Source organism: Carassius gibelio, chromosome A9 (assembly GCF_023724105.1).
Source record: "Carassius gibelio isolate Cgi1373 ecotype wild population from Czech Republic chromosome A9, carGib1.2-hapl.c, whole genome shotgun sequence".
NCBI classification, from domain to species: domain Eukaryota; kingdom Metazoa; phylum Chordata; class Actinopteri; order Cypriniformes; family Cyprinidae; genus Carassius; species Carassius gibelio.
In genome coordinates, this window is record NC_068379.1 from 742788 (window position 1) to 768347 (window position 25560).

General features: G+C 41.7%; 2 protein-coding genes across 4 annotated transcripts; one reads left to right on the plus strand and one right to left on the minus strand.

Moving 5' to 3' along the window:
* Positions 1-417: 417 nt before the first annotated feature.
* Positions 418-6264, minus strand: LOC128019387 (NAD-dependent protein deacylase sirtuin-5, mitochondrial-like). The gene is made up of 9 exons (XM_052605351.1): positions 6129-6264; positions 5731-5830; positions 5406-5539; positions 2581-2806; positions 1783-1870; positions 1549-1602; positions 1295-1418; positions 1075-1190; positions 418-921 (listed from the first exon to the last, which is right to left on the minus strand). Exons 2-9 carry the CDS (start codon positions 5813-5815, stop codon positions 849-851), a joined length of 900 nt encoding a protein of 299 aa, XP_052461311.1. The 5' UTR covers positions 5816-5830; positions 6129-6264; the 3' UTR covers positions 418-848.
* A 920-nt stretch (positions 6265-7184) lies between these two features.
* On the plus strand, positions 7185-24350 carry LOC128019388 (phosphatase and actin regulator 1). Of its 3 annotated transcripts, none has more exons than XM_052605354.1 (5): positions 7185-7366; positions 18745-18909; positions 20311-20391; positions 21376-21456; positions 24109-24350. In XM_052605354.1, exons 1-5 carry the CDS (start codon positions 7285-7287, stop codon positions 24333-24335), a joined length of 636 nt encoding a protein of 211 aa, XP_052461314.1. In that variant the 5' UTR covers positions 7185-7284; the 3' UTR covers positions 24336-24350. The 3 variants fall into 3 exon arrangements, with proteins under 3 accessions (XP_052461314.1, XP_052461313.1, XP_052461312.1); XM_052605353.1 differs by lacking the exon at positions 7185-7366 and adding an exon at positions 16989-17350 and having other exon boundaries at positions 18748-18909; XM_052605352.1 differs by lacking the exon at positions 7185-7366 and adding an exon at positions 16994-17350.
* Positions 24351-25560: the final 1210 nt, after the last annotated feature.

Consider the following 25560-nt stretch of genomic DNA (forward strand, 5'->3'; position numbering starts at 1 on the left):
CAGGCAACACTTTAGATTAGAGAGCACATTTTAATTATTAACTATTTTCCCTCAGTAAACTCCTGATTACTGATATTAAGCTGTGGTAATGTCTATATGGTCATGCAGAATAATGAATCAATATGTGCTTTATAAGTATTAATAAACAGCCAATATGCTAGTAATCTGAAGTGTTACCAAATAGTGAAATATTGAATTTTTTTGTGTAATTTGTGTAATGTACTTCTGTGATGCACAGCTGCATTTTCAGCATCATTCCTCCAGTCTTCAGTGTCAAGTGATCTTCAGAAATCATGAAAATATGATGATTTCTATATGAAAAATGTTAATGAGAATGAAAGCGGTTTATACATTTTATAAATGTGTAGGAGGAGTCACAGATACGACACTGACTGAACATTATGAATCCAGACACAGTCCGTGAAAACACTTTTATTCATTAGTATTTAATGCTGAAACTGATGTCCCTCTAGTGGTGTGTCAGAGTAAAGCACTACACACACACACACCATTACACACACGATACATGCAGGATACACACAGTAGGCACTTCTCTTTGTAAACTGGAATATTATGTTGCTTTATCCCACAGTAATCAAGCAGATGAACTGAAGAAACGTTCAGTGATTTATGTATGGACCTCTATGAGAAAGTTAAGGCACATGGAAAACTGTCAACAGCACAAATACATACTCCAGAAACTTCAGCGTCTGTGTGATTATACTTTGGTCATTTTCCAGTTTATATACAGCAGTTCATATTTCGAAAGCAGAGGAATGAATCTGTTTTACTCTTGTATGCACTGTTTTCATTCAGGTACAGCTCCAGCTGATCCAGGGCTGTGAGCGTCAGATGACTTCAGACTGGTGTCGGGCCAGAGCCACAGGAAGAGTCTCTGCACAGCGGCCCGGGAAATGAAACCTGGAACCAGACGGAGTGACCATCACATTCTACAAGCACTTTACTACAATAAAGTACACCTGTTTCACAATGGCCTGCTAGTTTCATGACTCTCGTATCACAGCACATAAGCATGTTTTCTGTGTTTGAGTGTGAGCTGCAGGATAATCTCACTTGAAGCGTGGTGTGTTTGCTGTGGTTTTAGTGTTGAACTCGGCCACTGGAACGCCGCGGGCCGCCACCTGAGGACCAAACATGGCTGCTGGGTAAACCACGGAGGACGTGCCGACCTGAAGACACAAACACAGAGCACACAGGATTTCAATCGAGCATGATTACAAACCACACGTGTTTAACTCATCAGCAGAAGCGTTCACATCTGAGAGAAACTAACCACCAGACAGAGGTCACACGTCTCCAGCTCCTTCTCTACTTTAGTGAGGACCTGAGAGTCCAGAGTCTCCCCAAACCAGATGACATGCGGCCGCAGCAGTCCATCACAGCCCTTCTCATCACACCTGAGATATCACACACACAATCAGCACTAAACGAAGAGTTCACCCCAAACTTACTGAAAATGTCATCAATGTCATCACAGCGGATGCACATTTTCTCTTTTGGGTGAACTGGGTTGAGTGAGTGGGATACCTGGGCAGGTCTTTGACAGGTATGAGTGCGTCAGGGGCGTGAGGATCAGGTGATCTGCAGAGAATGAAGGGTGACAGACATGTTACATCACCACAGTCATGATACTGACCAATGCTTCATCAGTCTGAGTCTACATCAGCGTTATTAACGGAGCTGCTATGGTGGACTGTCCAGCGTCTGAGTCTCTGGGATCTGGACTCTAATGCTTTCTGGGTACAGATGAGCGTCTCCTACCCTTTTCCCTCCAGCGACGGACAGATGGGGCTTTTGTGATTGATCTCCACATCTCCACAGCTCAAACATCTGGTCTGAAACAGATTTCCTACACACAGCACAAGATTTCAACACATCTGTCAAACAAACACCAAAACATATCCTAAACAACCAAATCCAAAACTAAATCTATTCATTTAGTTCTGCTGATTGAGTCATAAAACAGCATCAGCAGACTGAACTACCAGGACGAGACATAATGTATTTATTGAGATTATTTATTAGGTTTTCTCTAATAGAGATCAAACAAGTCTCACTAAATCTGAATAGTGCTTTTCACAGCACACATTATTATAAAGCAGTTTTACAGGAAATTATGATGTTAATGTTTATAATATCTGAATGCCTATAGTGTCATTTAGCAGACTAGAGCTAGACATCTTTATATATTGAGATGTATAGAGAAAATATATATGTCCTCAAAATTAATTCTTTAGTTTAAAATGTAATTTCAGCGTTTTTTAGGGTTCATCTACTTTACTGAAAGTGAAATTAAAGCTCTTTTCCAGTATTTCCAAGATACTTTAAACAGCTACGAATATATCTCAAATATAAGATGTTATTGTTTGTGTGTGGTTCAAACAGAAGCCTCATTTGTAAGGTTTAGGTTTTAACACCTATAGAAGGACCTATTTGATTTGCACTGGGAACCTAAGGATGAAATCAAGCTTCTCCAGGACTACACTCAGTATTTCTGATCTTGACAGCGTACTCTATGCTCGGGTGTTTCTGACAGAGACGGTGTGTGTGAGCTCTGACCGTGGACCTCCAGCACGTGTCTGGATCCGGCGCGCTGGTGCAGCTCGTCGATGTTCTGCGTGATCACCACCAGCGAGCGTCCCTGTCTGCTGAGACGCGCCTCACACTCGGCGATGGCTCTGTGAGCGGCGCTCGGCGGGGCGTTCAGGGTCAGCTCTCGCCGGTACTGGTAGAACTCCCACACACGGCTGGGGTGACGAGAGAAACACTCCGGCGTGGCCAGATCCTGCCCACACACACGAGACCGACATAAGAGTCTTCCACAGTCAGAGCTTCAGCAGAACTGATTCACTACAGCCGTGCAGCGAACCGACATATAACAACGTTTCTACCATTTCCAGTGAGCGGCGTGTCGAAACGACGGGTCAGGGCTCAGGGTGGTTCATAGTAAGTCCTCTAATATTCTGATCTAGAGCCAAACACGCTTCATTAATGTCCTTAAATAATATCACTTTCTTATCCGAATTTAATAGGAGAAAATTATTGGTCATCCAATCTTTACATTTTTAGCACACTCGGTTTTCATATGGTCTCGTTGAGATATATAGCTGAGTATCATCAGCATAACAGTGGAAGCTAATCCCGTATTTTCTAATAATATTACCAAGGGGCAACATATATATTGAAAATAGAAAGGGACCTAGGACGGATCCTTGTGGCACTCCATATTTTACTGATGATAAATGAGATGACTCCCCATTTAAGTAAACACAATGGTAGCGATCGAACAGGTAGGATCTAAACCATCTTAGAGCCTGCCCTTGAATACCTGTATAGTTTTGTAATCGATCTATGAGTATGTCATGATCTATGGTGTCGAATGCAGCACTAAGATCAAGTAAGACTAGAAATGAGATGCAGCCTTGGTCTGACGCAAGGAGCAGGTCATTTGTAATTTTAACAAGTGCAGTTTCTGTGCTATGGTGGACCTGAAACCTGACTGAAATTCTTCATACAGATCTTTTTTTTTTTTGCAGGAAGGTGCTCAATTGAGCAGACAACTTTTTCTAAAATGTTAGTTAGTTTGTTAGGTCTTTATTGTCATTGAATACATGATTCTGACCATTCAAACAAACCAGGTTTGTGACAAGTTTATCTACATTTATGGCATAATTAATCAGCATGTTCAGAGCCTTTCATAATAAACAATGTTTTAATGGGAAAAAATAATTTGTAGATGGCAAGGAAAGATAATAACTGACTTTGTCTTACATTCATGACGAGAGCATTTTGATTGTCTTGTACATTGTTTCTTCTGAATGTTTAACAATTTTTGGCAATATTGTTGGGTAGATTGCAAAGACACTATTGGAGGAGAGCCGAACTGAGCTGATGATGAACTGTTTTCTATCGTCCCTGGGCATCATCAGCACATTTTTCCTGTTCAACACTGTGAAGCTGCTGTGGCACAATCAGTATCATATAAAAAAAAAACTAAATAAAATAAAGGTGACTTGACTTAAGGAGGCACTTATTTTAAGCAAAATATAGAAAACAATATTAGCCTGATAAAACATCTGATCCTACCTTTAGAATTGACAGGTCAATTAATCTCAAGTGCTCCGCAAAACCAGCAGTTTTTTATTTTTTGTTTTACTTGGTTTAATGATGTTCCTAGTTATTGATGTCCACTGTATGTAAATCACCCACAATTACAGTGAAATACTGTTCATTTTGATTAATTATGCTTACATCATCTGTTCAGTTCTCAAAGCACATTAATGAATCATTTCTATTATGAACGCACCAAAAAGTGGACTTAACCCCCACCTCCAATAGGATCTATGACACTGCTGATTAAGTAAACTAATTTAATATAACATTAAGCATTTAGTTGATTTACAGTAAACACATGCATGCATTAATTACTATAGTATTGTGATTCTGTCTCAGATGGCTAAACTCTTATGCATGCAGTTCATTTACAAACTTTCCTTGTTCTGTGATGGGGCTTGCTTTGCAGATTTGAGAGTTTTACTGAATGGCTCAAAGTAATAGCAGTCTGTCTCAGTGACTTTATTAATGCGGCTAGAAATAAGAGATAACTCTTTGGTCTACTTAGCACATATGAGACCAATCCTCAGAGGACGTTCATTTGTGAGAACTGCTGAGGTGAGACAGAGAGGTAGATGTCTGTGAAAGATGTGTTCGGGTTTGAAAGAATGAACACTGAACTCATACTTTTGTATATTTGTACCATTGTTCATATTTATTATAGATTCGGTGTGCATATTTTATCAATTGTTTATTATTTATGCAACAATCCATATTACTGTTATAGTTTTCATTAATAATCATTTCACAATGATAAGTTTGTCCAGTTCTCTATGGATGTTTTTATGGATGTTTTTGACTTTGTGAAAATGTAATGATGACTTCTGAATAAAATAGCATAGACTTCTTTATGCTTCGTGTTTGTGTATTTCGTTTCATTATGTAACCTCCTTGTTCTACAGATCTGAGCACTAGTGTTAAATGCTACTGTTTTTGATTACGTTGACGATGTTTCTAATAGATAATATCATGATATGTTTTGCGTCTCCCTCAAAGAATGTGCTATCCTGTCAGCAATAACATGTCCATGGGCTCTTTTGATAACTGTCAGTTTAAGTGCCGAAGACGCAGTGATTCCAGATATTGCTATTAGAACAAATAAAATCTGAAAGATAAACCGAAATTATTTAAATTATTTAGCAAATTAGATGAGGATATCGCTGACCCTAAATTTCAACTTCCCACTCTATTAACTTTTGTGCTTGCGTCTGTGTGTGTGTGTGTGAGAGAGAGAGTGTGTGAGTGTGTGTGTGTGTGTGTGTGTGTGTGACCTGTGTTTTCCAGCTCCTCCAGCGTCCCTCAGCTCCTCTGATGGTGGGTACTCCGCTCTCTGCACTGACTCCTGCTCCTGTGATTACGGCGATGTGTCTGGCCTGTGAGAAGATCTCACGAAACTCAGCCATATCTGCACACACACACACATTCACACACATGACACACACAGTAAAGTGGTTACTGGAGTGTTTGAAAGTGTAAAAGAGCCCCTGGTTAGCACTAGAAGTTTCACCAGCACTAGTGATGTCTTGGTAAACACCATAATAAATTGTCTGCCTGATTGCTGTAATAAAGAGGCGTGTTTCCGCTTCCGCCACGCACCTGAGTTCTTCCGGATTATTTGATTGACAGCTGTCCATCTCCCGCAGTGAGCTGCTGCCCTCAACATCAGCTGATTAATCAGCATTTATTGATCTTTAGTCTGTCAAACACAGAGAAATGGTACATTCGTGAACATCACTAAAAGAAACAAAGTCTTGTGAACTACACTTACTGTAATCAATAGTTTTATTCGGTTAACACTGAACACAATATAAATTCTTAATACTCTTAAAGCAGACAGAAGTGCACATGAAGTAATCCACTGCTATAATGATGAAAACACAGCCAAACAGAGCAGAAGAAATCAAAGAGCTGCTCAACTGATGAGCCTGATCCATCACAGATATTCGTTCTTACAGAAGAAGAAATAAAGCGCATCATAGCTTTAATAATCTTACAATAACAAACGTCACGGTGAAAATCTCCTCTCCAGGCGTCGCACCTGCCGCAAACTACGGACACATGTCGTAAAGAATGTAAATGTGTCGAAAAGCACGTTAGTTTCTATGGAGATGTGTTTGTGTGTGCTGTCTCTAGTGGCAGATGATGAGACTGCAGTCCCTCTCTGATAGAACACTACTCTACTTCCGCCGAGGGATAGACAGTAAAAGAAAGATATATATATATCACCAAAACTGTGAAGCTTCACCTTCAGTCACTGTAAACTCTACACAGTGATCCGGGTAAGATCGTAGTGTTAAGAGTTGTAGAAATACAGACACCTTACAGCGAAAATGAATATTCTCTTATAAAATTAATATTCTGTTAGCTGAGGAATTGTGACATATAAAATGTTATATTTGATTTATTTTGTATACCTGTATCTGTGACATTTTATTTATGTCTATCACTGATTTTGCAACTGTCTTGTGTCAACATATAACGTCAAGTATATAACTACAGTATAAATGTTTGAACAAACCGTTCTTATAATAAATGTATTAATATTTTATATCATACAGCTGAGGGAAAGCAATCTGAGATCCTTCTTATGATGTTGTACCTGAAGAAACGTTTTGCTTGACCTTTCAACAGATTAGACAAGAAAACGGGACATCTTAACGTTCTGCAAATATTAACAAATTAACTTTCAAATAGTTTTGTTAATAAAACGTTTAGTAAAAAAAAACTCTTGGAACCTTTCAATAACATGGGAAATTAAATGTTTTAGAAACGTCTGAAAACAACATTCTCGCAAAGCTTTATAACTAAATGTGTTACCTGGGGTTTACCTGTGTCACATGACCGCAGTTACTTTTCTCAGCGCTGGTTGGAATGGACCAATCACACGATCGCAATCGCAGAATGATGTTTTGTATTATTATTATTATTATTATTATTATTATTATTATTTAAACATCACCGTGGAAACTGATTGGATGTATTTCTGTTCCTCGGAGTGGAAAGATGATCATATATTACAGTATATCAGAAGTATCTCTGCTGGAGTGTGCGAGGCCTCGGGCGCCCCCTGCAGGACCGCGCTGCTCCTACACTCCTGCGCTACAGCGAGCGCTGTCATCCACACTGTGCTCGTCCCTCTGATGGAGCTCGATGGAGGATGAAGCCCAGCGCAGAGCCGTCCGGAGAGCGACCTACCTCCGCCACACCAGGAGATCCGTCAGCCTCCGGACAGGTACACACACACACACACACACACACACACACACATGACGCAGGGCAGAGCGGGGACTGAGTGTTAATGATGCTCGAGTGGAGAAGCGGCAGCAGCATCTCTTGTTGCCATGGTGACCCGCCATCATTTTCAGCTGAGTCAGTATAAGGAGAGCACTAGGCGCGCGCTAACGGTGCTACACTGAGAGAGACCTGAGAAAGACTGATGAATCTCTGAGATCAGTGAGTCCTGCAGAATCAGATGAGTGAGGAGTGCTTGTACAGGACCACAGATCAGTGTGTGTGTGTGTGTGTGTGTGTGTGCTAGCCGTACTTACACACCCTGCAGTCTCACATAAGCTCACACTAGCGCCATTACTGCATAATAATACTGTTCCTTCATCACAGATGTATAAGCATTGATCAGATCAGAAGCAGTGAGAGTCTGTGTCCATCACTCTACATGAAGTTCTGGTGAATCTGTGATCTTCAGTGAATCTTCAGACTGGCTCTGGTACACAGTGAGCCTCCAGACTTCTCTCTGATCGATCTTCTCTCATAACATCAGCCCTCAAGAGACCTCGACAGTGGCTTTCTTTTAGATTAACCTGGGACTTGAAATTCTTTTGCTTTGCTAGGTTCAGTATGAATCAAATTTCATTTCATTTAATAGAAAACAATAACTAAAATAAAACTTTTCAGCATGATTACTATCTGAGCTGCTATGAACAGCTCATCTTGAGATGATTGGACTGTGTGCAGATGAATTATGCTCATCATGCAGTTAATGATCCAGTCTCGTTTAATTGTGTGCACTTTGAGTTACACACTCATTAATGAGCAGATTGATGCCTATGCCTCTCTTTAACATTAATGAACTGTAAATGTGAACTGTTTCTCAGGTGTGTGAGTGAACAGTAGGTGGCGCTCGAGTCTCGTGCACCACACATCACACACTCTCTGAGTAGATACTGCTCCACAGTACACTGAACTATTAAACAAGTATGTTCTACTTCATTGACATTCCCTTTAAATTATGATAACTATATTTCTAAACGTTCAAAAAAAATTTTTAAGTAAAATAATAAATAAATACATGTGTGCGTGCGTGTGTTTGTGTGTGTGTGTGTGTGTGTGTGTGTGGCACAAATGCAGAGCACAAATTCTAACCACACTTGGCCACACGTCAGGTCAAAAAGAAAAGAAAAGAAAAAAACAAAACAAAATAAAAAACACTCTATTATTAATTTCATGGCTGTTCCATTTCCAACTTGTTTTCTGAATAACAAGATGGAAAGAGAATATGATATGTTCCATAGAGGAATATCAGGAATGAATATCTACTGTACATCACCCATAACTGCAGGAGTGAGCGGTGTCTCATCATGATGATAGCGTGTAACGTGTGTACAGATGTGATAAGAGTGTAAAGAGTGTGTAAAGCGTGTAAAGAGTGTGATGCTGTCGTACTGCAGTGATCCGTGTCGCACATCTACAGCGGCGTACAGCTGGAAACCAGGTTCAGCACAGATTATAATGACATAACTCCCTCAGAGGCACAAATTAATGAGAGGACTTCTCTATCGCCCTACTTTAATACCCAATTAAACCATGAAGCGTGTGTGTGTGTGTGTGTGTGTGTGTGTGTGTGAAGCTGTCTTGAGTGCTCCAGATGAATGCTTGATTCTACCACATCCTCAGAAGACTGTTAAGGACTTTACTAAGATTCTGGTACTTTATTAAGTGATGTTGTGTGTGAAACAATCAGGACAGCAAAAACACTTTAAAATGTCATGAACTGACAAAACAAATAAAACATATAAGAGGTCATTGTACTATAAAAACATCTTTGAGGTTTCAGAACTTAAAACTTTCTTGTTAGTCTAAATACTTATATCTTATATTAAAGCCAGTCTGCCAAAATGACAGCTTGTGCAATGTGTGGCTAAACACCGCCTCTACATCACTGTCTGTTGAGCCCCGCCCACCGATTCTACATCACTGTCTGTTTAGCCCCGCCCACCGATTCTACATCACTGCCTGTTTAGCCCCGCCCACCGATTCCACATCGCTGTCTGTTTAGCCCCGCCCACCGATTCCACATCGCTGCCTGTTTAGCCCCGCCCACCGATTCTACATCGCTGTCTGTTTAGCCCCGCCCACCGATCCCACATCACTGTCTGTTTAGCCCCGCCCACCGATTCCACATCACTGTCTGTTTAGCCCCGCCCACCGATTCCAAAGCGCTGCCTGTTTAGCCCCGCCCACCGCCTCTACATCGCTGTCTGTTTAGTCTGTTTGTCAGTAACAAATTCATGTGTACAGTGATCCAATGTAATTATGACAGTAATAAAATACACTAAACTACATACAGTTGCTTAAGGATTCAAAAGTTGTAAACTTTATTTCCCGCTTTGATACAAATTTCATGCATTTAAGAAAAAACTAAATCTAAAGTGGCAATAGACAAGTTAAAATTAATTAAAATACTAACTTCCTGTCAGACGGAGAGTATCACAGGTCTGTCAGCCAATCAGAATGGCTCACAAAACCGGTTGTATTTTCCTGTCGGTTACATTTTTGGCAAACTGTATTTGACTGAAATGTTTGTATTGAAATATTTTATCCATTTTACATTCCACCAATGATGAAACTGTGCTAGATGTTGAGTTTTGTGAGAGATGAACCTTTATTAAAACAGAAAACCGTGTTTATAATATATAGTGATTTTCAAGATTTTTTTCATATTTCACAAACACAAAATTAGTGAAATTTGGTGACAGTTGAGGTTCTGCCACACACTGATTTGCTTTCATCTCCACTCACACACAATTATTTTATTTTTTCCATCATTTACCAGCAGCATGGTGTCTATCAGACTGAAATCATGTGCAGGGAGCAGATGTGGAGCTTAAAGAGACAGTTCACCCAAACATGAAAATCCTGTCATCATTTACTCAGACCTGTATGATTGTCCATTAATAAGAGGAAAATAAATGAAAGATGACGTGATTCTTTATTCTTTGATCACAAGCACCAGTCCTGCAGAGACCGTCAGTCTGTTACCATGGAGACAGAACTCAATAATCTCCTCATCAGCACCGCTTCATCATCTCTAGAGTATAAACTGGGTAGAGTAAAATGTTTTTAATACAAGCTTTTCAGTCAAATATTATTTATGCAGCATGCCAGATCTTCAACAGGTGATAAATATAACTCACAACAGCAGTTTACAGTAGCCCTGGGCAGCTCCAAGCCTCCTGGGGTTTCTGATGCTTGGATTCTCTCAAGTCTGCGCTTGATGCTTGCTCAGTATCAGGAACACACACGGGTACTTTCATGTGTCCTCTGTACTTCAGCTCTTCAGTAGATTTTAGCAAGCTGTTTTGAACCCCCAAATAAAGTCCAGATTCCCTTCTTTGATTTGATCTGATTTTGTTCAGATTTTCGTTCTTCAGTTTTGTTGAGGTTTGAATTGAAGGCTGTGACACTGGTTTTAATGGCTGCTATACCTCAGGTCACTTCTCCAAGTATATACAGTACTCCCTGCGGCAGCTCAGGTCACAGGTCACAGGTCACAGGTCACTGAACGAGTGACACCTGCTCCTTCACAATGAGGCACAAACACTCTCTCTCTGCTCCTCTTTACATCACAACTTTCAAGGAGCAGCTGAAGACACTTCTTAATTACATTTACATTTGGTCATTTAGGAGACGCTTTTATCCAAAGTGACTTCTTTGTAATTCAGTAATTCAGCACTCCATCAAGATATTGACAAGCAACTACAACTGTTTTTTTTTTTTCAATGGGATTATGATCTTGTTTTAAACTTTATGCATGTATATTGAATGTTCAATAAGTTAATAATCACAGAGAGTAATATTTGTACATCAAGGGGAATTAAAAATCCTTCTCTTCTCTGAATCTCTCCTCTGCTCTTTGTTTCCTAATAAACAGTGGCTCTGTGCCAAATTGCTCATGCTCCTCTATTGTAAGTCGCTTTGGATGAAAAGTCACATCAGCAGTGATCACTGTTTCTCTCTCGTGTTTTCTCCATTGTCTCTGAACACAAGTGCCTTCTGGTGGCTTTGTTCTGGAACAGCTGAACACCCTGAAGAGTAAAGTCAGATCAGCCTCGTGTCTTCCTCTCCTCCCAAGATCATGCACTGCGTCTGATTTATCAAATACATCTAAAGGTCAGGACTGCATGCACCAGTCAAGATCATCTGTGTGTGGGGCGAGAGTCTGGCTCTGTTCTAAAGTGCTGAACTGTCCCTCGGTAGTGTAGATTTGAGCCATTCACCTGCGATATGCGTTTGGTGTGCTAGAGTCAGTTAAATACAAGCGTCTGCTGGATTAATAGTGAATGTGAATGCAGTCAGAAGAGCATGTGAGTCTTTCTGCCAGTGCACTGCAATATAATTCATAAATAAACTTAAAATTGATCATTAATTACTAAACATAAAAAGTATTAAAACATGTATTTTAAAAATGTGTTACAAACTACATGTACATTCTATATGTAATAGCACATCAAAATAATAATGTAGATATTATTAAGATATTACTTACATATACAAATTTTACTAATGGGTATTTTATGTATATTATAAACTTAAATCTTCATTTACCCAGAGAATGTATGGGTGTGAAAATTATATATTCAATTCAATTTTATTTGTATAGCACTTGCAAAGCAACTTTACAGAAAATATATGTTTCTATAATATTTGTAGTAGCTTATCAGTGGTGTTTATGTACGTATGGCAGAAATGTAATGAAAAATCAATTAAGGACATAATCAACCAGATAATGAACACTATTAACAGCAATTATTAATATTATTAAGTCACACATGTAGCAATATTTGTTAGTTCTGTTGTTGATTCAGGGTTAGCATCATCTGAGGTCCTCTGAGGGTCAGCATCATCTCTTCTCAGGTGTTCTGGATCCAGACTGGAGCTTGTGTAAATCCTAGTTACCACGGGATGAAGATCCAGCAGAAACAGAGAAACACATAGAGACATCATTAGCATAGCTGCTGATCCAACAGAGTTAAATTAATTAGTTTAACCCAAGCTAATGAATAAGAATGCACATTTGATCAGATGCAACTACACTCACAATTTAAGAGATGCATTATTCAAATGTTTGGCGAAAGAGATGTGTTTTTAATCTAGATTTAACCTAGCTCCTTTAGTGGACTTTGCTATCCTAGGAACTACCAAAAGTCCAGTGTTTTGTGACCTTAGGGAGCGTGATGGGTTGTAGCGTGGTAGAAGGCTAGTTAGGTACGCAGGAGCTAAACCATTTAGGGCCTTATAGGTAAGTAATGATAATTTGTAACTGATACGGAACTTAATAGGTAGCCAGTGCAGAGACTGTAAAATTGGGGTAATATGATCATATTTTCTTGACCTGGTAAGGACTCTAGCTGCTGTATTTTGGACGACCTGTAGCTTGTTTATTGACGAAGCAGGACAACCACCTAGAAGTGCATTACAATAGTCCAGTCTAGAGGTCATGAATGCATGAACTAGCTTTTCTGCATCAGAAACAGATAACATGTTTCATAGCTTGGCAATGTTTCTAAGATGGAAGAATGCAGTTTTTGTAACATTGGAAATATGATTTTCAAAAGACAAATTGCTGTCTAATATGACACCCAGATTTCTGACTGTAGAGGAAGTAACAGTACATCCGTCTAGTTGCAGATTGTAATCTACAAGATTCTGTGTAGTGTTTTTTGGTCCAATAATTAATATCTCTGTCTTATCCAAATTTAATTGGAGAAAATTATTTGTCATCCAATCTTTTACATTTTTAACACACTCTGTTAGCTTAGATAATTGGGAAGTTTCATCTGGTCTTGTTGATATATATAGCTGAGTATCATCAGCATAACAGTGGAAGCTAATTCCGTGTTTTCTAATAATATTACCAAGGGGCAACATGTATATTGAAAATAGAAGGGGACCTAGGACGGATCCTTGTGGCACTCCATATTTTACTGGTGATAAATGAGATGACTCCTCATTTAAAGGGGGGGGGGGTGAAATGCTCGTTTTCACTCAATATCCTGTTAATCTTGAGTACCTATAGAGTAGTACTGCATCCTTCATAACTCCAAAAAGTCTTTAGTTTTATTATATTCATAAGAGAAAGATAGTCTGTACCGATTTTTTCCGGAAAAACACCAGCCGCTGGAGGCGTGACGTGTGGGCGGAGCTAAAGAATCAAGAGAGCCAGTAGGCTTTTGCGTTGAGAGCGTTTGGAAGCTGTGACATTACCCTGAGGGAAAAAAACATCCAAAACAAACCATGGCTAACAGTCAGATTCAGCCGTTTATTTATGATCCAGAATCAGATCCTGATGCTGAAACTGAAGGAGAGCAGCAGCAGCAACGACTCGCTCTGAGCGGGGCTCGAACCCGGGTCTCCGGCATGGGAGGGGACGCACTAACAAGGAGGCAGAGATATTTGAAGCAGTTTTACTCACCGCCTGCGGTTCCAACACCCGATCGTGACCCTTTTTCGTTGGGACTGCATCATCCTTAAGAAATAAGCGATGTGCAAATCCGGCGTCAAACTGGGCCTTGTTTGTAAAACAAGCATCTTCGAAATGCAGGAAACAAACACAAACACTTGCACAACTCCGTTGATGCTCTGTAAAAATAAACTCCATCCACTGGTCCCTTAATGCTGTTTCTCTTTTGGTAATCTGTGCAGGGTTGTCTTGCCCTGGCAACCAAAAACACACTTCTTTTGTGACTTTTCGCGACGCTCTCGCTCGGATCAGTGAAGTCTGTTGTGCTCTCAGTGCTCTGCTATACGGGAGCGCGCTCTTCCGGCAGAAGTGCCTCAGGACCCATATAAGGAAATTCCGCTCCATCTAACGTCACACAGAGCCATACTCGAAAAAAACTTTCCCAAACTTGTGACAAACCGGAAGAGGTATTTTTGGAACAGAAATACTCCTTCAAACGTACAACTTAATTTTTGAAACTTTGTCCATGTTTAGCATGGGAATCCAACTCTTTAACAGTGTAAAAAACTCAGTATGCATGAAATAGCATTTCACCCCCCCTTTAAGTAAACAAAATGGTAGCGATCGGACAGGTAGGATCTAGACCATCTTAGAGCCTGCCCTTGAATACCTGTATAGTTTTGTAATCGATCTATGAGTATGTCATGATCTATGGTGTCGAACGCAGCACTAAGATCAAGTAAGACTAGAAATGAGATGCAGCCTTAGTCTGACGCAAGGAGCAGGTCATTTGTAATTTTAACAAGTGCAGTTTCTGTGCTATGGTGGGGCCTGAAACCTGACTGAAATTCTTCATACAGATCTTTTTTTTTTTGCAGGAAGGAGCTCAATTTAGCAGACACAACTTTTTCTAAAATTTTAGACATAAATGGAAGATTTGAAATAGGCCTATAATTTGCCAGTACACTAGGATCTAGTTGTGATTTCTTAATAAGAGGCTTAATAACCCCTAGCTTAAATGGTTATATGTCACCTTATAGGTAAAATATATGTGGCAGCAGCACTCTTGATGTAAGGAAATCTCATGTCTGTATGGGTTTCATCGTTCTTCGTTATGGCTGTTAAAGTCATGCACAGTAATCCTTTGGCTGGCATGTGAATCCTGGTGAAGGACAATGGATATTTAAGATACTTTGTGCTGTATTATGTCTGGATGTCAGATAGCAGATGGTTTGCTATGTTTCGAGTCTTTAATGATCATGCTGACCTTAAGTGTCCTGATAGAAGCACATTACACTTCCCGAGACCTCCTCATATCTCAGCAGCTCTCAGTTACTCAGAGCGCTTTGAGTACAGTCCCAGAGTTACGCAATCGACTCAGCCGCTCTCCACTTCTCATCCGCAGTAAGACCAAATGAGATTACGCCAGAAATGAGGGATCATGTGTTTGAGTTGCCTACGGATAGGAGAATGATGAATGTGTTGGTTGTTCATGGTCTGCTGCTTGTGCGGTCTACATAGGCACCCTCTGAAGTGCACCCTTATGAGTGACCGCTTTGAAACACAGCTCATGTGAAGAGTGTTTCTCACAGAGATCTCACAGGAGACTCCCTGAACAAATGATTCAAGCAGAGTTTGATGCTGTTAACATCTCACTACTCTTAAGCATTAAAATTCACAACACACACTGATTCCAGCTGCACTCGCTCTCTTCTCTCCTCCAGTGTGTTTTAATTAAATATGTACAGTATATAGTCTGTTGCGTTGTGTGTTTCGGAGTGTGTGTTAATTTACATGCGGTCAGCTCATTTTCGATGGAGACAATAGAAACAACCATTTTTTCCTAAATGTTAAGACCATCTAAAAAAAAATCCCATGTTTTTAACATTCCATGGATGTTAAAGGTTCTTTATGAAGGCATCAATGCCAATAAAGAACATTTCTAAGAGTGCACACACCCATAAAGCAGCTAACTAATTAACTGAGTTTAATATCTACTCTTCTGCATGTATGTACAGACAGGGTTTGGTGTCTTTCTTAAATGTCTGCAGAGCTCATGTTTGAGACGGTGACTCATGCTGAATCATGTCTTCATGGCTGGTTTTGTTGAGTCATGGAGGTGCTGCGGACTTCCATTCACTCCTAGCTTCATTCCTTCTCAGATGGCCAACCATCACAAGCAATCACAAATCAGGCAACCAACTTGACTTCATTTACACATGCAATTGTATTGCAGACACCATTTTAGTATCATTTCATTATAACATTTAACCTCACATGTCAACACCAGAAAGATCAGGCCCTTTCTAACGGAGCATGCTGCACAACTTCTTGTCCAGGTCCTGGTCATTTCTAGGCTGGACTACTGCATGCTCTTCTGGCTGGACTTCCTACAAGCACAATCAAACCTCTACAAATGATTCAGAATGCAGCGGCACGACTGAACAAGTCTCGTCAATATTAGAATATTTAGAAATGTAGAAGATGTTTGGAGAAGAGATAGATTTTATAAAGGATTTGGCCACCACTACAATTTAGATGTCTGAAATGACATTTAACATAAATTACAATTTTTCTTTATGATAACTAGAATGCCACCAAACAAATTAAACATGGACATGATGAGGTCAAGTGGTATGCTATCATGCTATCATTTAAAAGGTTAGAATAGCACTGTTTGGAGGCAGTATATAGCAATAAATGCTTCAAACTCTTACAAATGACCTCAATACTTTAATGTTAAATTGATTGTTTAGATCAGATCATTTTACATTTTTACCCAGTTTTGTGTGGTCTGATCAAGTGAGGAGTCAAACAAGATGTAAATAATCACAGCTGATGCACTGGAAACAGAAGGTCAAGTCAAGAACATTGCTCTGTGGATACAGTAGTGTACTGCACATTTCAGCAGATGTACTCCATGCATACTGAAACTTCACATGCTGCAGAAACAGCAGGACTGTATGTTAGTATGATGAACACGTTTGGGTATTCGGCAGTGGCATCAGAATAATTCAGCTCATAATGTGTATATCATAATGTGTGTGTGTGTGTGTGTGTGTGTGTGTGTTACATCACTGTAGTGTTTCATTAGCTGTGCATCAGACCTAGTTGCAGCCCCACACCGTGTTCTGGTATCTCTAGGGCTCAGAAGTGCAGTACAGACAGGCAGCTCGCTGGGATTGAGACACGGCCCTGCTGCAGTTCAGCGTGTGCTCCACAGGGGGCGTTCCCTCAGCTGATCTCGAGACTGGAGCGCGTTCATCATCATCATCATCATCATCATGTCCACGGCGGATCACACAGTCATGCACGGCATCTGGGGCAGGAACGCGATGGAGACGCCGAAGAACAAGGGCTTCAGTCTGATCAGGATGATGTCTCCGAATTACAGGAAGGAGAACAAGAATCTCGCACAGCAGCATCACAACAACATGCCCTTCATGATTCACTGCCACATCGGTAAAGAGATCAAACACATATGCAGCAACTGCAGCCGCGGCAGCCACGCGCAGCACGGTGAGTAACGACGCGACGCGACGCGAGCGGACAGCGCTGTTCGCACAGGACGCGCTCCTGGGATCCGCCTTCAACTTCTTTAATTCTTTGGTTTACAACAGTAGCCTATGCATGTTGCGTCTTAGGACGCGTTCTTGAGTTCTCTGTTCTTAGTTATTGCTTATTGTCCTCGTGTACACACGTGACTGACGCACATGCGTCGCGTAAAGCGCCAGGAGCGTTGCGTTTTTAATAAGGTGTGTTTAAAGAGCAGGACTGAAACCGGTTTGGAGCATCTGTGTGTGAACGCTGCCGTTCACAAGGGATTCCTTTTTCGTTCTATTTTTGCACACATTTGCATATTGTTTTAATTGTTATTGTAAATTATATATATTGGTTTATAGTGCAAATAGTTAAAGCATTTACTGCACTGTTTACTGTAGTGGGTGATGAGCTGAAGTCTTGCATATTCTAGGAAAATAGTTTCAAAGTCAGGTGTGTGTTGTTTCATTGTCATTGGTCAACTCAATCAGCAACGTGTAAACAACTCTATACTGAGATTGAAATGTGTCTGGAATCAAAATTGACTCTCTGTAATTTAACACACAATACTTGTCTCGTGGTGAACAATCAATTCATGCAAGATGATCCAGAGGGGAAAACATTTTTTATTCTTGGAAGTCAAAATTTGCTCTGAAGTACATCACAATACTCAATTCAGTCAGTGTTGAATTCACACAGACTGTAAAGTTAGTGTTTAGGGAAGGGTTAACTGGTTCAGGCTGGTTTGGGGAGAATCACTTGTTCTGTAAGTGTCTGAGTGTTCGTTTAAAAGCGTGTGCTTGAAGTGTTGCAGTTGTGTGTGTCTGAAGGGGTTTGTGAACACGTTAGTTCATCCAGACAGTGATGTATAGTGATCCAACAGAAGCTGGTTTTGATCAGTGAGCGTGTGAACAGCTTCTTGAGATGATCGTCTGTCTGTGGTTTGATCAGTTCATCCTCCAGTCGTGAGTCTCGGTGAAGTCTCAGGTCAAAGTGTGCAGCATGTTCCTCTCTTCACACGAGACGTTCGAGATGGATGATGACTGCTGTGTGTCCATCAGCAAACATGCCGTCATAATAATCCACTGTTTAATCCTCTTTGATTAATGTGCATCACACGTGTTAATGTGATTAGGATGAGCTATAAATGCCCTGCTCGTCACGTTGAGTCTTCTCTCGAGCTGTGTGTGTGTGTGTTCAGGTGGAGCTGTAGTGGAAGTGTGTGTGATGTGTGTCAGTACTGTGCGTCTTCACTGTATTTGACCTACTTCTGTTCTGCATTACTCACACTGGCACAAAATGAGAGACAATGTAGAGCCCGAAGCTGTTTGTTCTAGAGCATCATCATCTTGAGACTCTGTGTTCCTCTACAGCAGAGGAGGTGGAGAAACTGGCCTCCATCCACCCCGAGTCCCTGGTGTCCGGATCACACGCGGCACCCATCCACTGCAGGAGCAGGTTTGCCACTCTGGGACGCCTCTTCAAACCCTGGAAGTGGAGGAAGAAGCAGAGCGAGAAGTTCAAGCAGAGGTCAACCGGTACATGCTGTTCTATTTCTGTTTAATATTCCCTATATAAGACAAATGCATAATAATAAGTACATTTAGATTCATGTGTTAGGCAGCCGCTTTCATCCACAGTGACTTGCATTGCTTTCAGATTGAATCAGTTCATGCACTGTATGGTTTCATTAATCTTGCAAAAGACTGGCTTGTATTTAATTTCTCCTGCTTTGCTCATCTTCTGTGTCTGAGTGTAGTGTGTTCATGGGATTCATCCACAAATGAAGGCCTTAAACTGCAGCAGAAGTCTTTAATTCACAAAGTCGTGGCTTTAAACGTTGCATACACTGCAAAGCATGAATCTCTTCCTCAGTGTTCTTGTCTCGTTTTTTTGTACAAATATCTAAACCTCCTTAAATCAAGAGACAGATGCTGGAGATGCAAAATTGAGTAACTGAACAAAGTGAAGTGAGTTTACGCTTGAAACAAACATCTGTCAGTGTGGGATGAAGATTAGAGGTAGATGTATGCAGTCAGCGTCTGAGTGAGGAGGAAGATCTGTCCTTCATCAGAGGACAGATGTGTGTGCACAGCCGGCCTGTTCTGATCACGTTATGTGTGTGTGAGATTACCTCTGCATCATAACACACTTACACATGAGTCCAGGAATAAATGAGGACGTTTGCTCTCTCAGTGACGGCACAAAACTGAAAAACAGGAGAAATCATCAGCACATCATGAATGTAAAATACTGAATCAAATGCATTGTGATGATTACTAGTAATATTTACACACGAGTGAGGAGCCGCTTGAGTCTGAGATCAGATGTTCAGCTGAGACTCATCTGAGATGATTATATTCATTAATAATCATAACTGGTTTAACCTCAGAACTGTTCAGAGGGAATAATTCTCAAGTGACTGCAGTGTGAACATCTGTCTGATAACTGACTTTATAAAGCCTCACAGATCAAATAATAGTCCGGAGAAATCAAGGCTCCTCAGAAGATGTGAGATGTTCTGGAGGCTTGTGAAGATCATTCCTCCGCTGAGGAACAGTGAAAGTAAAGCTCCTCAAAAGATCCTGAGGATCAGATGTGAGACTCTAAAACATGATTGATGGAGAATCAAGTAAAGCTGAGCTGCTTCAGTCCAGGAAGAGTTCATCTGGAGATATTACTGACCTTATTCTGACCTTTACTTGATCACAATCAGGAGAGATCTGACAGCATTACACTAAAAGAGCTTCGTCTGGATTAAAACCTCAAGGATCAATCAGACGATTGAAGGAGAATGTAGTAGACCCATACTGACTCCAGATCAGCGCTCCACACACATCTACTGTAGCACACACTGAATCTGGATCAGGACACACACCATCTGAGGAACCGCTGAGCGATCCTGATGTTCTTCACCTGGGGTTTGTGTGTGTTTTCAGCTCTGGAGAGGAAGATGTCTGTGCGTCAGAGCCGAGACGAGCTGATCAAGCGAGGAGTGCTGAAGGAGATCTTTGAGAAAGGTTCTGTTTCTGTTTATCTCATATCTGACATTAACACACGTTAAAAACATGTTCACATCACGCATGTAGTCCTTCTGAGCCGCAGCCAAAGACCAAAACTGATGTTCGTACTAACTGCGTTTGTAACTGCACATTTCTTCCAAATGAAGTAATTTTAGAAGATGAATTATGGGCTACTTTGAAGTTTCTAATGGTACGTTTTTTTGTTTTATTTTTAGTAATGTTTCATAATGCATCGCATCACAGTGTTTATGTAGGGCACTTGCACAGCGTGGCTAATAAATGCATCATATTCAGACAGTTTGAAATACAATAATATAGACCTTATTATACTTTTAGATATATAATGTCTGCTGATTCCTCGCTTTCCATAAGGAATTCTTTATAGTTTTAATAACAAACAGAATCTGATTCTCCCTGATCTTTTGACATATAAGCAGTCACTGTGCTAGAAAAACATGCTGTAAGTTTCAGAACTCTGCATTTGCTTTGTGCTAAAAGAGGAATCTATTTCTTCTTTCTGCTCTTGTATGATGAAAGCAGAAACAGAGCTGCAGTTCTGAGATCAGTAACTGTGATCGTCTGGAAGAGCAGATCTGAGTAGAAGACCAGAGACAGCACTCTTCACCGTTAGCTCACTTCATCTCATAACTCTTTCCAGAGAGCTCCACGTGTAGTATTATTGGACACGCAGAGGCAGCCAATCAAAAAAAGAAAAAAAAAACATCAACTGTGAGATGTAAACTCAGAATACAGCAAAAAAATTGTGAGATTAAAAGTCAAGGTTACTTAAAAAAAAAAATGTAATCCAGTGGCAGAAATGGTCTTCCTTATTTAAGTGTTCAAAATAAAAGGTTAAAATAAAATGTTATTACTAAATGATGTCTGTTAGTTCATGTGAATTTCCTGCTGAAATTATAAAAGCAGCTCGTATTATTAATGTGCAGAAATGCATCTGATTGAGGTGTGTTTGTTCTGGATCAGACTCCAGAGCGACGGCTGTGACCCCAGAGAACAGACTGCTGTCTGACTGTGAGAGGACCGCAGAGGACAGACAGAGGACCGGTGAGTGTGTGTGTGTGTGAGCGTGTGTGTGAGTGAGCGTGTGTGTGAGTGAGCGTGAGCGAGTGTGCGTGAGCGAGCGTGCGTGTGTGAGTGAGTGAGCGTGTGTATGTGTGTGTGTGAGCGTGCGTGTGAGCGTGAGTGTGCGTGCGTGTGTGAGTGTGCATGTGTGTGAGCGTGCGTGCGTGTGTGAGTGTGCGTGTGTGTGAGCGTGCGTGTGTGAGTGAGCGTGCGTGTGTGAGTGAGTGTGAGTGTGCGTGTGTGTGAGCGTGCGTGCGTGTGTGAGTGTGCATGTGTGTGAGCGTGCGTGCGTGTGTGAGTGTGCGTGTGTGTGAGCGTGCGTGTGTGAGTGAGCGTGCGTGTGTGAGTGAGTGAGTGTGCGTGTGTGTGCGCGTGCGTGCGTGTGTGAGTGTGCGTGTGTGTGAGCGTGCGTGCGTGTGTGAGTGAGCGTGCGTGTGTGAGTGAGCGTGAGTGTGCGTGCGTGTGTGAGTGTGCGTGCGTGTGTGTGAGAGTGAGCGTGTGAGTGAGCGTGCGAGTGTGTGTGAGTGAGCGTGAGCGTGCGTGCGTGTGTGAGTGTGCGTGTGTGTGAGCGTGCGTGCGTGTGTGAGTGAGCGTGCGTGTGTGAGTGAGCGTGAGTGTGCGTGCGTGTGTGAGTGTGCGTGCGTGTGTGTGAGAGTGAGCGTGTGAGTGAGCGTGCGAGTGTGTGTGAGTGAGCGTGAGCGTGCGTGCGTGTGTGAGTGTGCGTGCTTGTGTGAGTGTGCGTGTGTGTGAGCATGCGTGCGTGTGTGAGCGAGCGTGCGTGTGAGAGCGAGCGTGTGAGTGAGCGTGCGAGTGTGTGTAAGAGTGAGCGTGAGTGTGAGCGCGTGTGAGTGTGCGTGTGAGAGTGTGTGTGTGTGTGAGTGAGCGTGCCTCTGAGTGAGCATGCGTTCGCGCATTTGTGCGCGCGTGTGAGTGTGTACATGTGTGTGTATATGAGTGTGCGTGCGTGTGTGAGTGAGCGTGCGTGTGCGTGCGTGTGTGAGTGAGTGCTTGAGTGTGAGTGTGTGTGAGCGTGTGTGTGTGAGTTTGCGTACGTGCGAGTGAGCGTGCATGTGAGTGAGCTTGCGTGTAAGTGAGCGTGCGTGTGTGTGTGTGAGTGCATGAGTGTGTGAGCGTGTGAGTGTTAGTGTGAGCGTTCGAGTGAGTGAGCTTACGAGTGTGTGTGTGTGTGCGAGTGAGTGTGTCAGTGAGAGTGTGTGCGCGAGTGAGTGTGCGTGTAATTGTGAGTGAGTGTGTGTGTATGTGAGTGTGTGCGAGTGAGTCTGTGTTTGAGTGAGCTTGCGTGTGAGCGAGTGTGTGTGAGTGTGAATGTGTGCGTGTGTGTGAGTGAGTGCGTGTGAGTGTGTGCGAGTGAGTCTGTTTTTGAGAGAGCGTGTGTGTGTTAGTGTGAATGTGTGCATGTTTGTGTGTGTGCGAGTGTGTGTGCGAGTGAGTGTGCGAGTGAGTGTGCGTGTGTGTGTGAGTGCGAGTGAGCGTGTGAATGTGTGAGAATGTGAGGTGTGTGTGTGTGTGTGAGAGTGAGTGAGTGTGCGCGTGAGTATGTGAGAATGTGAGGTGTTTGTGAGTGTTTTCAAGAGTGTGTGAGAGAATGTGATTTGGTGTTTGAATGTGAGAGTAATTGTGCGCGCGAGTGTTTGCGTGTGTGAGAATGTGAGGTGCATGAGTGTTTTCGTGAGTGTGTGACAGAATGTGAGGTGTGTGTGTGAATGCGAGAGTAAGTGCACGCGAGTGCATATGTGTGTGTGTTAGTGTGTGAGCGTGCGTGTGAGTGAGTGTGCGAGTGTGTGCGTGTGAGTGTGTGTAAGAGTGAGCGTGCGTGTGAGTGAGTGAGTGTCTGTGTGTGTGCGTGTGAGAGTGAGTGTGTGTGTGTGTGTGTGAGTGAGTGTGCCTCTGAGTGAGCGTGCGTTCGCGCATGTGAGTGAGCGCGCGTGTGAGTAAGTGTGTACATGTGTGTGTATATGAGTGAGTGAGTGTGCGAGCGAGTCAGTGTGTGCAAGAGAGTGTGTGTGTGTGTGTGTGTGTGTGTGTGTGTATGTGAGTGAGTGCGTGCGAGTGAGCGTGAGGGAACGTACGTGCGTGCATGTGAGTGAGTGAGCATGTGTGTGTGTGTGTGTGTGTGTGTTCTCTTATGTAATGAAGAGAGAGTGTGTGCAAATGGTTGCCAGGTTGGAAAGATTAAGTAAACCACTCTGCAGAAAATGTATATTCTCACTATTCTCACTCTCATTGTCATCTCACACGTTTTAGGATGTGTTTGTTGTTTACCCTTTATCTGTGGAGCAGATTCTACAAAACTAATATCTGATGAAGGAAAATGCTTAAATCTGATTAGAGTGATCGTGTCTGTGTGTAGTGTGATGATGGGACTGAAGACCTTCAGAAGATAATTACAGCACATGAAAGCTATAACATAGCATGAAATCGCTGCTTTAGCTGCTGACTGTTTTTAATGAGTTCAGCTCAGATAACGAGGTGCTTCATGAGCGGAGTAATGTGCTTTGATCGGCTGTGTCCAGCTCAGATCGTCCTCTTTCTCCTCAGAGTTAGCAGGCATTAGAGTCTCATGGGACAGATGTTCCTCGTGTTTCTAATGGTGATGAACGCTTTGTTCTTCAGCCACCGTTGAGTTCCGTGCGGCTCTGGACGGTGGACTCCGTGCTCAGGAAAACACGCTCAAGTCGCTCACACTTCCTCCCAAGAAAACCGTCACCTTCCCCAGTGACCTTCAGGAGCCACCGGCCAAACCTCAGCTCATCCACAAACAGCCTCCTGCCCTGCCGCCCAAACCCTTCTCCAGACTGACCAATCACAGCACAGGTGAGACACACACACCTCCAGACTGACCAATCACAGCACAGGTGAGACACACACACCTCCAGACTGACCAATCACAGCACAGGTGAGACACACACACCTCCAGACTGACCAATCACAGCACAGGTGAGACACAGACCTGTTCCAGACTGACCAATCACAGCACAGGTGAAACACATACACCTCCAGACTGACCAATCACAGCACAGGTGAGACAGACCTGCTCCAGACTGACCAATCACAGCACAGGTGAGACAGACCTGCTCCAGACTGACCAATCACAGCACAGGTGAGACACTAACACAATCGTTTCGAAAGTTTCAAACCAATAAGACTGGAAGTGAACAAAATGAAATCAGTTTAGGCTTAAAACAAGAATAATTATCTGTCATTGGGGAGTGAAAATGTGTTTTTCCCTAGAATTAAGTTGTTTTTTCTGTGATTTATTGGCAGATATTTATTCTTGTTTAAATCATAAACTCACACATACAATTTTGCAGAAATGTCATTTAGTTTCTCCATTAAATGTGTTGTGATTCAGGAATGCTTTGAAGTGGAAACATGACAGAAACAGTGAAGAAGAGCAGCTCTGTTTACAGAACATAGACTCAAGCCTTGAGGGGTTTTATTCAAGAAGATTCATTAAAGGAGTGGAGATCTGTTTGAAGTTGTATTTCAAACTCCTAGACATTTACATTTAGAGAACTTTATTCTGTATTTTATTCCTTCAGTTGTCTTAAATGCACCATTAGTCATCCTGCAGAAACCTTGCAAAGATACTGTAATGAAAGCTGAGAGATTTCTGTCCCTTTGGGGTGTAACGATTCGCAAAAATGGCGGTTCGGTACGTACCTCGGTTTTAAAGTCACGGTTCGGTTAATTTTCGGTACAGTAATGGAAAGAAATCCAAACATTAAACTGCAGGTTGTTTATTACTATAAACCTTTTTTTTTTACAATTTGTTTACACTTTTTTAAAAATACTTTTTAATAAAATGTATATGAAATAAAAAATGAATAAGAAATAAAATACTGCTGCAAAGTTCTCCACTAAATAAAATACTCTGTCTCAAACCAATATCATATAATAAAATATAATGAAAAATATAAATAAATAACAATGATTACAGTGCAGCATTATCAATCCCAGCTTGTAGGCCTGCTCATATTTAAAATATATATATATATATAACTTTTCCAAAGTGTAAAGTTGCAGCATCAACAGTTTCAGTTTTTAGCAGGGCTTGAAAACGAA

Excerpts from the sequence above, each read along its gene's own strand:
- LOC128019387 (XM_052605351.1), bottom strand. The coding sequence starts at position 5,815 with ATGCTGATTAATCAGCTGATGTTGAGGGCAGCAGCTCACTGCGGGAGA. Across the intron at positions 5,540-5,730 it reads AATAATCCGGAAGAACTCAG|ATATGGCTGAGTTTCGTGAG; the intron begins GTGCGTGGCGGA and ends GTGTGTGTGCAG. Across the intron at positions 1,871-2,580 it reads ACACGTGCTGGAGGTCCACG|GAAATCTGTTTCAGACCAGA; the intron begins GTCAGAGCTCAC and ends TGCTGTGTGTAG.
- LOC128019388 (XM_052605352.1), top strand. The coding sequence starts at position 17,116 with ATGTCCACGGCGGATCACACAGTCATGCACGGCATCTGGGGCAGGAAC. Across the intron at positions 17,351-18,744 it reads CGGCAGCCACGCGCAGCACG|CAGAGGAGGTGGAGAAACTG; the intron begins GTGAGTAACGAC and ends GTTCCTCTACAG. Across the intron at positions 21,457-24,108 it reads AGAGGACAGACAGAGGACCG|CCACCGTTGAGTTCCGTGCG; the intron begins GTGAGTGTGTGT and ends TTTGTTCTTCAG.